Below are 13,170 nucleotides of genomic sequence, written 5' to 3'. Positions count from 1 at the left end.
ATATTTCATTTCAATTTAAATGCACCGCAATGATGAAAAAGCAATCCAAACTGCAGGCATGATGTTACAGAGCAGGAGGAGCTGAGCAGATTGATATATAGTTTTATGGAGATTCAGTATAACTTGCATTTTATTCCTCCAACTTCCTGCCCTTTATATACTTAGGAGTCCGGTGAGAGGTCCTATAAGTGACTGACAGCTGCAGCTGTATGTACACTGATGCAGGGAAGGCTGTTAATCACTGATAGGACCTCCCACCGGACTCCTAAGTATATATAGGGCAGGAAGTTGGAGGAATAAATGCAAGATGTACTGAATGTTTCCCCACAAAGTATATATCACTCTGCTCAGCTCCTCTGGCTCTATATCATATCGCTTGCAGACAAGATTGAATTTTCAAAGTGATGGTTCCCTTTAACTCATGTTGTACATTTTAAACATATTAAAATTTGTACCTGTAGCTATATAAATTGGGTATTGTTTGGCTGGGCTCCAGGATTGGACAGCAGATCGTTCTATTTCTTTCAACTTCATTTTCTAGGGAAGATAAAAAGAAATCCATTTATATTTTCAGAAATGGAATTCCTCACCCTCCGTCCTCAAGGACCCGGGATGCTGCGCTGATCCTCCTCCAGCTTTATAATGCAAATCCACAAGCAGTTCATAACAGAATACGCTCCAACGCATGGAAATGAGGCTTACAGAAACCGACACCCGGCAGAAAGTGTCAGTAAGAATGCAGATTGCAGAGCGAGCGCTTTTCTGTTGCAGACACATCAGGGCAGACTTACTGATGAAAATTCACCAGTTTTTTAGCTTGCACTACATTTATTATGTGTTTTTAAACACTTTTTAGGAGTCGTTGGACAAGGAGCGTGGCTAGCATCTACCACAAGTTTTGCCAAAATTTGTGTCAAAACTTTGGCACACACTTAGCCAGCTAATAGGTGGTAGAAAGTTACGACCAGACCATCTAAAGATAGTCATTCTGGATGTTAAGGGGGTTTTCCGGGTACAATACTGAGGTTAGGTCATTAAGAGTTGATTGGCTGGGGTCTGTTGCTTAGGACCCCAACCGATCAGCTGATTGTACAATCGCTGACAGCGCCGCAATTACACAGAGGTCAGAGTGGAAGAGGCACGCAGCGACCTTTGTGTAAGGCCGGGCTCACACAAACGGGTCGGACTCCGCATGCACGGATTTCTTGCTGTGTGCCTGGCCAGTCACCCTGCGTACGGCACTTTATTGCGTATCACCACAGAGGCTCGCAGGCGGTCATATGCAGTACAGGTTTTTGGGTTTTTTTTTCTTTGTACTTCCCATGCTGTCACTTGGCAATGACGAGGGTAATTGCAGCCCATACACAATGTTAATTGTGTGTGGGTTGCAAGATGGACGCCTCTAGCGACATCAATGGAGGCCATCCGCGCAGAATCCACGGTAAAATAGAGCACGCTTTGATTTTTCTTCCGCTCACAGAATACGCAATTCGTATCTGTGAGTGTGAAGGAAAATTTGAAAATGCATGCCTTTCAATGCCCGCGGTGGACAGCGATCGTGAACCGCAATTGTAATCCAGTTGTGCGAGACCGGCCTTACATGCCTCATTTTACAATTGACCCTCTGCAATTATCTAGACGCATTTTTTTTTTTTTTATACTGGATAAATACGCCACTATGCCAAAACGCCAAGAAACATAGATATATTGCAAACAAAAACACACCAAGCAAATCTTCCCTTAGGCCAAGTTCATGAGCCCGCAGTAGGTTACAGCAAGCACATGTGGACAGGGTTTTATTGAAAAGCATGGACTGTCACTCTTCTATTACAGGGGTGAAATCAATGGTAACCTCACATGCAATGTATAGTCTTACCCAGAGAAACGGATAAAGAATTCTGTTGAAGGATATCAGACATTTTCCCCCAATTTGTGGCTGGCTACAGGAGAACTAGCTGCAGCAGGAGCCTCTCCCTACTGCTATTTCTGAGGCTGACTATTACCCATAATCCCCACCGTGTAGCCAAGCCACATCTTCTCATTCGTGCGCGGACCCCCCCCCAAAAAAAAAAGTAACGGTGCAAGAAAAATTCCCTTTCTCTTTGCAAGATTTCTACAAGACTGTTCATCGAGGGCCCCTTCACACTGGCGATTTTGCCTAGAGAGAATCGTGAAAAAAGTTGCAATTATGCTCATGAGATGTCCGAACATCAGGTGATGCTTTGTCTTGCAAAAACATCGTTACTGCTTGCGATTTTCTCGGGCGTTTTTCTCCCAGTGGACAATGGAGTTTCTAATGTTAAAAAAAAACAAAACAAAACAAACAAACAAAAACGCAAGTTCGTGCTTTGCGACGGAATTAAAAAAAATTAAAAAAAGGAAGAGGCCACATAGGGAACCATGGGAGAAAAAAGGAACAAAAAAAAAAAAAAATCCTAGAAAGATAGGACAGGCCGCGATTTTTTTTCCACTCCACAATACATGGGTGAAAATATCCCAAATGGGAATGAGACCACTGAAAAATCATGCGTTTTATGCGTTTTCACTGACTCTCGCATTGTGCGATTTTAATCGCAAGTATGAAGGCACCCGATACGTTCACACACAGCGAAATTGGTGGATTTTCCGCAGATGGAAAAACCCTACTAAAATAAGAGTCAAATACAGTCTGATAATCCGTATCAAAGTTGGTGCAGAAACGTAATAAAATCTGCTGCACGTGAATGTACCCCATCGCAGAAGCAAGCAGACGACCCTGGTAGGGGGCAAGTCCTCCACGGTTACATTCATTTCAAGATCCAGCTTTCTTTTCACTACAAATATTTAACCCTTTCCAATCCAATTTCCCTGCCACCCGCAGGCTCCCCAGATCTTACTTATTTTTAACAAGAAAGCTTGAAATAAATAAAAATCCTTGGAATTACTCAACAGAAAACACATTAAAAAAACGATCCGTCATGAGGATTTTAAATTGAAAAAAAAAAAGGAATTTTTTTAAAAATTAAACAGGACACACACACACACACACACGACTCCGATGTCAGATCTCACCTCTGCTTAGCATTAGAAACATGTGTCGGACCTCGCCCAACACAGGAGCTATGCAGGGAATTCCCAATGTTGGATGATGTCCGACACAGGATTGGAATGGGTTAAAGCTTGTTCAGCCACTAAGCAGAAAGGATGGATGTCAAAACACGATAACCGCGGTTCCTGAAGCGACACCCGTCCTACCATCATGAAAGAAAGTGAGGAGGATGTATAGAAATGCAGACAATGAGCTCCAGCGTTTACTCCCAGTTTCTATAGTGGTACAAGAAGAAGTGTCCAAACTTGTTGTACGAGTCCCAGAAGGTGGAGGCACTCGGCTTCACACATGTAATAAGTGGCAAGGAGGGACTCAGGATCTTCTCATGGACAGACTCTCCACTATTAGAATAAGGCTTCTAATAAACAAGTGGTCTCAGACCTGTACAATACACCACACACATGTATCAATCCGCCAAAACAGAACACACACATATACAATTGTAATGAACGCTCATCTGACCACTTTGTTGACAAGTTGTTCTGCACTTCCCTTCACTGCAGCACCATTTCCGAACTGAATCAGATGGGAGTTGCGCCTGCAGTACCAGACCGGCCCACTACAACGTTTACAGCGCTACCTGCGACTCAGCAGCCAACTATTTAGTAGCGATCCCAAGAGGCAGACCCCCGCTGATCAACTACTGATGAGCTAGCTATCTTGGTCATCAATAGTTAAAGTCCCAGAAATCCCCTTTAAGGTGATAATAGATTTTTTTTCTCCCTCTCAGCCTCATGGCTCAGAAACAAAATACAAGTACAGTAAAAGCCGACACCTATTGTAGGCTCGGATGTAGTGTGCACAGAGCCTATTGTCAGACGTAGCGGTCAGGAAGCCTTTGACGTATGCCACTGTGTAAGCATACGCTAGTATACCACATCGATGGAGGCCAAAATGACACTTGAATGGAGCCCTATGAATTGTCTGAATCTTTTTCCTATGGACTGGCCGCCATCTTCCTATTCTCACTAGCCAGGGCCAGAAGTAGCGGAGGCAAGTAGTACACACGAGCCAGCCTCCACCCACCTCCATGCAGAGGACAATGCTGGACAACACAAATCAGCGTCGTTCCTGCATTGTAACTTGCAACGGTGTTCTAAAATGCGCCAGCGCTTTTACGTTGCACGATTCTCGTTTGCACAGATTGGTGACATCATCACCAGCTCGCTCCCGCAGCCCGCTTAGACAGACTCATCATCGTTGACCTGTTCAACGAGAATCGCTCACTTCTCATTCCCCATGTGAAACAGTGAGTGAGAAGTGTTTAAACAAAAGGACGAGTCAGCGCGCCAAAGCTGATTTACGAAGGAGAAGCGAATGATTCTCTTTTGGTCGTTGGCTCATGTGTAGACTAAACAATTAACGCTGACTTTCGCTCATGTGAACAATAATCGTTCCGTCGAAAAGCGCCCCGAGGCTTCATCGCTCCTCCGCCTGACAAAAACCGCGTATCCGAGTCTTATCCGTTGACGCTGGACTGGAAGAGAAGTCCTGCGTTCCTGCTGTGCATCGGCCTGATTTCCGCTCCTGTCATTGCCGTAAGATAACAGAACGTAAATGAAAACGTGTCACTTTATCTCCATCTGTCGCCTACTGACTGATAGAGATGTAACGTGACGCTCTGCTTTGTGCAGTGGCGGCATTTCTTCATCGCGGATGACAGCCGCCATTCATACCTGGGACAGGGAGGCTATGCTCATTGGGAGTCAGCGCGCTGCAGGCACCAACGCGGCGAACTGTTCCGATAAATCACATTTGTCACATGCCGACCCGGAGGCAGAAGCTCTGCTGGAGGAAATGTGCTTTTTTCTGGCTCGTACAAAGAAAGCGCAGCAGTCAGAGATGTCTTTTATCTTATCTGAGAGATGAAGATCTGACATTCTTGTAGAAGTCCTGGCCCGGGGGCCGCGTGCTCTCCTGCGGGGGGGTCCTTTTACCGACTGCTTTTGATGGGTAGGGAAATAAGTAATTCTGTATGTGATTCTCATCTCACCTCTTAGTCCGACGAGGGCTGTAACACGTCGGCTGCTACTTTCTTATTTTGTCCTTTTCGCTGCAAAAATTGAAATATCAAGGAGAACCAGCAAGTAGTCACAAATGTCAGCGTTATTTCCCTACGTGAGGAGTTTTAAAGAAAATTCCACCTAACGACTAAAACAAGATCGTCATCGGTCGCAGGTCCCGACACATAGGTGTAATCAAGGGGGTGTGGGGGGGACCATGCAAACCCACTCCACCCCCATTACATACTCAATGGAGATTCCAGCAGATGGTAGGCAGATAGTCCATCTCATTCACAGCCTGTGGTCAGAGCGACATCTAGTATTGCTCTGGCGATGAACAAGGGGCTTCCTGGAGCAACTACTATAACAATGGCATAAGAGGAGAACACTTCCTAGTCTTTCAAGACAAGAGGTGGGAAATGGGAGAATGGGTAAAACTGGCCACGACGTGTTTCAAGGGGAAGACCAAGTCCAGGAGCTGTAGTAGAAGAAATGTATTCAACGACATGTTTGGTACCTTCCTCAGGCTGCTTAGCATTCAGGCACCAAAATGAGTTTCTACAATGGTTAACTGGTCTGAGAAAGTTACCATTCTGGCACCGAAACGCGTCACTGAATATATTTCTTCCACCACATCTCCTAGCCTTGGTCCTGCCTTTCCAAGTGCACCGCGGTCTGGCTTTATCCCTTCTCCTGTATCTACGGAGGGTTTTTGTTATTCCGTCCCGGGCTGGCTTATAGAAGTGCTGCACGGTTTCAGGAGGCATCAATACTCCTTATATAGGATTATTCTTTCTACTCGGATCCCTCTGTACGACGGAGCGCCGTTTCTGTTCATTTTTAAAATTTACAACAAGCCTTAAGATTGCGGGTCGTCTTGGAGAACGGGTTGTTGGAAGACATTTAGATCCTCCATAAAGAGATGTTCTTATCTTAAAGGGGTTGTGTGAAGATGCACAACCTGTGTGGATGATCCCTGGCAAACAGCGGATATTATCAGGATATTCTGCAACTAGCCTGATATCGCCACTGCAGGGGAAACCTAGTATTACAGGACAGCAGCAGGTCAGCCAGGACCGGGCCAGCTCTCCCACAGATTCGGGACCCCGCACTATGACGTTCATATGCATTAATACTCTATTATGTATGTGCATGGACACCATTTTCATATTAAAAGGGTTCTGCCATAAATAACTGATCAATGCGGGATTACGGAAACTGTGTAACACCGCCAGCTCGGCTGTATCGCTAATCCTGGTCATCTCCCTTTTCTCAGCGCCCACTTCAACAGGCAGGTCTCCCATTCTGGAGAGACGTTTGTGACCAGATAGTAGGACCTGTGTCTTTAGGACATTTCAGACATATCCTATGAATACATCATAGGTGTCTAAGTGTGCCCATACGCTTTCATTAGCCGTCAAACGAAAGTTCGGAGTGGCATGACGGAAACCCAAGAGACCCCATTATGGTCAATGGGGTCCATCAGGTTGGATCCGGCATTTCAGGTTATCTTCATTGTTTGCTTCGTATAACAGAGTCGCACAATGGAAACAAGTGGAGATGTGAGAGAAGCCTTAACATTATAGGCTGCGGGGATGTAACAACATGGGCCACCATACTGAAGCCCAGACAATCCAAAGGCTGTCAACAAAGCAAGTGACGTTACTCTGGCAGATAAGCACTGCTTATAGCGCAATATATTGCACCTTACAGAGGTACAAGAAGTCCCCATAGGTCTGTAATAAGGATCAGTGACGTGTCCTATCAGGTCATATAAAGGTAGGGGGCTACCCAGTAACCACCACTAGTAGCCATTGTTTTCACTAAGCTTTCAAAAGCCCCTCTGCAGTGAATACAAGTGCTAATACAGGGTACCCCTATCACCCGATGGGGCTTCCAACAAACAAAAACCATAGATTGAAAGGGGTTGTCCCGGACTTTGAACTTTTTTTTTTTGTAATCCATGAGGATAGGTCATCAATAGTTGTTCAGTGGGAGTCTGCCGCTCAGGATCCCTGCCATTGCGCTGTCCATAGCGAAGTGGCCTGGGTTGGTATTGCAGGCACAGCTTGCAATGCATTCAATACAAGTTCTGCCTGTAGTACCAAAACTAGACAGCTGCGATATTGAAGACGCTATCTGCTTCCACCACTGACTATATTGACAGCGGTGCTTGAAGGAAAAAGGCAAAAAAATAAATGCCTGAATGGCGGGGATCTCGAACAGCAGACCTTCACCGACCATCTACTGACGACCTGACCTAATAAGGTCATGAAAAGAAGAAATACCCAAAGTCCTAGACATTCGCTTTGTCTCACAGCCAATAGGAGCCGCTCTCACTAATCAACTAATCATCACATCTATAAATGCACAACGATCGCTTCCAAGAAACCGTAAGCATATATATATATATATATAAGAAAACCATCAGACCCGCGACAAAGTTACAGGCGTTGTCCAAAACCCCATCTGAATTGTGGAATCTGCGATCGTCACCCGCACAGGCGATCTGTGGTATTCTGCATACATTAAAAAGAAGATAGAACATCCACACAGACGACTTCCATTAAAGTCCATGAAAGCCATCCGACCCACGGCCCATCCGCAACTAACATTGCAGATAGGCTGCGGGTAACGCATTATCACCTAGCGATGGCGCGGGAAATACTAATTTTTTTAATTTTTTTTTTAAATCTCTACTGTTCTGCGGCTCCGACCCGTCCGTGTGAGACCGGCCTAAGAGCAGAGGCGATATCTAACTGCTGGAACTTCTCTTCTGCCCTGTGAGCGGTGATGAAGGTGCGGTTACCTCCATGGTGACTGCGGCCTCCAAACCTTGCCGTTATGTCACCGCCATCTCCTCATTGCCAGACGGTAAATAAAGTCTTATTTGCTTTGGGATAACTTACTGCGAGGCGAGGTCCTGCGGTCACCCGGGCGGCCGATCATCAGATATGCAATCATGCCCTGTTTACACATGCGGAGATTAGTTTCTGCTGATGTAAAATTGCTATAAAAGTCCGATAATCCGGCAACAACCGGACACTTTTCCGGTAAAGAATGTGCGTCAAACTCAAGGGGGGCGGCGGGGCGAATCTGACCCTCCATACATTTTATGTGGCCTTTGATAAAGTCCGGATGCAGAAGTACCGGCTCTTCCGATTTTCCCGGAAGACGCAGCCAGCACTTGGCAGAGGGGGCAGCGCCAGCACAGGGAGCGGGTGCCATCTTGGATTCTGAGCTCCACGCCGTTTACAGTGGGCAGCACAGCTCCGACCCTCTAACCGGGCAACCCTCCAAGGTAGTAAGCTCAGTGCTAAAGAGGTGGAAGGGGAGAAACCCCATCATAGTGCAGAGAGTGCCAGGGCAGTGTAAGAAGTATTAGACACGGCTGGCGCAGTCACACGGGCGCATGCATTTTCTACATGCGCAAAGTAAGGCGGTCCCATAGATTTTTCTTGCCTTCGTGCGTAAATACGCAGAGTACTCACATAGAATTTAAGCGATCCCGTTAACTTTAAGGGCCCATATCAGTCTGTAGGGGCTTAAACACATGAGCAGGACTTTGCCATGTTTTGTGGGCGTGCAAAAAAAAAAACCACAAAAAAACACGAAACTAAAAAAAAAAATTGACTTGCCAATGCGCAAATTCGCTCCGCAGCAAATAGGATGTATTGCGATTTTTTTCACGTGTGTAAAATACACAGGTCGCGTCCGAATTCCCCCGATGGAAATCAATGGCGTTTACGTGATCCGTATTATGTGTGTAAACAATACACAGCGCAAATCCGCCCGTGTGAATGAGCCCTTATAAACATCCCTTGAAGGCAGCCATAACGCCGATGCGGCCCGCGATGAAAATGCGTTTGACACCTCTGATTTAAAGGATCTGCGCCAAATTTATGACATACCCTCTCCACGGGGATCTTGACTGCGATCATGTTTGTTGGGGGTCCCACGCCCCTCCGGAGCCGTGGGTAAGTATTCGCTGCACTCTATCTCTATGGACTGATGAGAATGGCGCTCACTTCTCTTCCATCGCGATAAATGACACGGCAGCGCAAAACTCCACCAGGGCTCCATTTATACAGAGGGGCATGGGACGGGCAAACAGGGGTCCAAGCAGTCAGCCCCCACCTCCCAAGGGTAGGGCACACATTTGGCGAGACCCGTTTAAGTCAGATGACAAGCCGGTCGCGCCAAAGATTGCGCTCCATCGCCACTGACAGCCTCTTTAGGGTATGTTTACACATAGCAAACATTGTGCAGCATTTCCACTATGTGTAAACATATCCTAATAGAGCATTCTGGTGCCAGATTAACAAATATTCTGGATTACTGGATGGCAGACTAGTAGCTTGGCACTGCCCTGTGAGGAAGGCTGTCTGGAGGTGGGCAGCAGGCAGACCACCCCGTGTGCCACCTCCTAACGTACTGATGCCCATGTATGGGTAACAATGTGCCACGCAGCACTACTCCATGCACAGCCAGCATGCCAGGGGGCACCATGCCCCCCGCACCCCGGGCACACCTCACCCCTCTGACAGGCCCGGGAACTACGTCACTCGCGGCCAGCAGAACTCCGGAGTACTCGGGGTTACTCCCGTCATCCTCCGCGGCCGTCACTTACCGCTCTCGGTGTGGCAGCTCTCCTGCTCCGGGGATTTACGGCGGCCGCAACGGGACGCACCGAAACAAACGCGTTGTAGTAGAGCGCAGCGAGCCGCTGCCCTGCCTGCGCTGTGTGCCGGGGCTGGCCGGTCAAGGCCAAGGGAGGAGGACGGGGAGCTGCTGCCATCTGCTGGCACCCAGGCGCCACAACACCCAGCAACAACCTGTCTTCTGCTCGCATTTAAGGCGGGATAGAGTTCCTGCCACAGGGTGACTCTGAGGGGGCCGGGTACAGGGAGGTCTGCCAAGAGCTCCAGACAGTCACAGGAATGGCTGCCACATGTCAGTGGCCCCTGAGGGGATGTTCAGACAACAGAGTCCGCCTGCAAAGCCGCTGCGGAAAACTGTGTTACTGCCGCACGGATACGCACGCGGATTTAGCCTATCAGCGAGCCAAATGTGCGCGCGGAATCACCGACGTGGTTCTGAAGGGATCCGTGCGACAAAGTGCCATTCTGCACACGGATTTCGTCTAATTGACAGGAATCGGGGGCAACAACCGTGCGGCGGAATAGGTGGGGGATTGTGTCGCGGTTTTACAGGCGGATTATGAGGGGAAAATTCCAGGGCAACTTCCCCGGGTGACAATACCCCACGGCCGGCGTTAGACGGGGGTATTTCTGCGCACAACATTTTCACGTGAAATCCACAGACGATAGAACCCATTGATTTCAGTTGGCTTCTTCATATGCGCGGATTTTCCTGCGCATGTCACTCACGCCATAAAAAACAAACCAGCACGCTCTATTTTTCTGCCCACAAAGTCCCCACAGGGGTGCAAATGCCCGCAAATACTCTAGGAGGTGCGTAATACGCTGTGTAATCGCGCAGGAAACAAAAACATTTGGAACTCGTTAGACTAATTAGCCATATCAATCGGTACGTATTTTCCCTGTTTTGTGCGCAGGAAAAGTACAGTACAATACGCCGATGCGCGAGCCAAAAAGCATTCATTCTGCAAAACCGCCACACTCATGCGCACGTAAATATGCATACGCTCATGTGGCACCGGTCTAAAGGCTCTTTCACACGGGCGTATGTGTATTTCAGTCCGTGAATACACAGCGTATGCACACACTGAAATACGCTGATTCAGGGTTTCTTCAGACGCCGTATTTTTGTCCCGCTTTGCGGCGCAAATATGAAGAAGTGAGACCATTCATTTCAATGGTTTCGTTTTCACTGGCGAGATTCTCGCGCGGTAATACTCCGTGTGAGACCATATAGGACCCGCTCCGCCTTTCCCGCCCGTAGTTCTTCTATGGGGGAGGACCGATCTTCCTGTTTTGTAGTTGTTTTGCGAGCATAATAAAAACCCCGCATGAAATCGCATTGATTTCCTACCTAAATACGCAGCAGGTGCACAAGTACTGATTCAATGCGCCGTTATCTCTGTGGGTAATACGCACTGAGGGCTTCTTCAGACGGGCACATGCACAAATACGCTCGCCACTACGGAGGGTATTTGCACATGAACCTGTCAAAAGTCTATTTTTTAAATGTTCAAACACTATTGCGCACGGGGAGAAAAAGCAGGAGGAGCGGTCCTGCCCTATCTGTTCTCACACATATGATAACTACGAGCCAGAAAGATGGGCAAGGCCTATTTGTTCTCGCGTGTAAGAATATTGCGTGAGACTCGCTGCTGAAAACGAAGCCATAAAAATCAATGGTTTTGTTGTATCAAGTTTTGCAAGTGTGAAAATCAAAATGTTAAAACCCGTCCGTCTAAAGAAGCTCTAAGACAGCTGTGCCTGCAATTCCTGGCATCGGCCACTACACAGTGGTTGGAGCAATCTGCTTCCGCTCCGTACTGTGTGTTTTGCCCTGTGAACAGCTGATCTATTGGGGTCCCGAGTGGCGGATCCCAGCCAATCACTTATTGATGACCCATCGTAAGGATCGGATATCAATTAAAATTGCCTGGAAAACCCCTTTAAGCTGTTTTGGTCACCATATGTTATATAGTATGTTAGGCTGAAAAAAGATAAATGTCCATCCAGTTCATCCTGTTTTCACCCCTCTTGTTGATCCAGAAGAAGGCAAAAAACCCCAGTGATGCAGAAGTTAATTTGCCCTTTATTTTGGGGGGTAAAAATTCCTTACATAATGGCAGTCAGAATAATCCCTGCATCAACATTTCAGATCAACAACCCTTCTGGTTATTTATGTCTATATCCTGTAATATCATAGCGCTCTAAAAAGACATCAAGTCCCCTCTTAAACTCCTCTATGGATTTTGCCATCACCACATCCTCAGGCAGAGAGTTCCACAGTCTCACTGCTCTTACAGTAAAGAACCCCTTTCTGTGCTGGTGATGTAACCTTCTTTCCTCCAACCATAGAGGATGCCCTCTTGTTACTGTCGCAGTCCTGGGTGTAAACAGATCATAAGAGATCCTTGCATTGTCCCCTATTGTATTTATACATTGTTATTTGGTCTTAGCCGTTTTTTTTTCCAGGGTAAATAATCCCAATTTTTATAGCCTCTCTGGGTATTCTAGTCCTCCCATTCCGTTTATTAATTTAGTTGCCCTTCTTTGAACCCCCTCAAGCACTGCTACATCTTTCCTGAGCACTGATGTCCAGAACTGTACGCAGTATACATGTGAGGCCTGACAAGTGCCTTATATAGTGGAAGAATAAACATTGCTGCATAACTTGAGATATTCATCTAGCTCCCTCTAGAGGTGGGTGGCTGGAAGCACTGCTGTGTAGACAAACGCAATGACAGGAAAGAAAAAGAGCAATGCTGTATATTACTATACAAATAGGCCCAATAACACAGTTCCAGCATTAGGCCGCCTGCAGACGAGCGGGTCGGATCCGGCAGCGAGAAATCTCGCCGCGCGATCCGACCCCAGAGCCTGCAGGGGCGAGCGCGTACTCACCCGCGCCTGGCGGCCCCGGCTCTTTGATGTGCCGGCTGCCGCGCAGCCGGCGCATGCGCAGACCGGAGCCGGCGGCCAGGTGAGTGCGTGCTCCGCACAAAATTAGAACATGCCGCGGTTTGTTTGCCGCGCGAGATTTCGCGCGGCCAAACCGCGGCCGTCTGCATAGGAGTGCGTATTGTAATGCACTCCTATGCAGACTTTCAGCGGCGGAAATCCCGCGGGAAATCCCGCGGCGGGATTTCCGCTCGTCTGCAGGCGGCCTTAAAGGGATTCTTCAGGACTTTTTGGTGGTTTTTAGTGATGACCTATCCTCAGGATATAGATGATCCCAAGTACATGGTACAACAAGTGCACAATGGATGTGTGCATGTTGTACCAAACCGAGCGGCTGCAATGTTGTCCATGCTATCTGCTCCCAGCACTGTCCACACTGACAGCGGTACTGGGAATCAGCTGATCGTCAGGGATCCTGAGTGGCTGACCCCAAAGATCATCTATAGATGACCTATCCTAA

The 13,170-nt window shown here is 47.5% G+C and overlaps 1 protein-coding gene across 6 annotated transcripts in view; it reads right to left on the bottom strand.

Moving 5' to 3' along the window:
- The window catches only part of SEC31B (SEC31 homolog B, COPII coat complex component), an 85,596-nt gene extending 75,735 nt beyond the window's left edge, over window positions 1-9,861 (bottom strand). For 4 of the 6 annotated variants that reach the window (XM_066600542.1, XM_066600546.1, XM_066600547.1 and 1 more), the window contains exons 1-2: window positions 9,722-9,861; window positions 456-537 (exon numbers count right to left, since the gene is read on the bottom strand). In XM_066600542.1, the coding sequence (XP_066456639.1) occupies window positions 456-534 (79 nt within the window). In that variant the 5' untranslated portion in view covers window positions 535-537; window positions 9,722-9,861. Of the gene's footprint in view, window positions 1-455; window positions 538-3,051; window positions 3,257-9,627; window positions 9,646-9,721 lie in introns of those variants that run through there. The other 2 variants (XM_066600545.1, XM_066600544.1) reach the window with 2 other exon arrangements.
- Window positions 9,862-13,170: the final 3,309 nt, after the last annotated feature.

The sequence above is a fragment of the Eleutherodactylus coqui genome, chromosome 4, assembly GCF_035609145.1.
Source record: "Eleutherodactylus coqui strain aEleCoq1 chromosome 4, aEleCoq1.hap1, whole genome shotgun sequence".
NCBI lineage: Eukaryota > Metazoa > Chordata > Amphibia > Anura > Eleutherodactylidae > Eleutherodactylus > Eleutherodactylus coqui.
The sequence above is the reverse complement of the archived record's forward strand: the minus strand, read 5'-3'. Positions and strand labels throughout refer to the sequence as shown.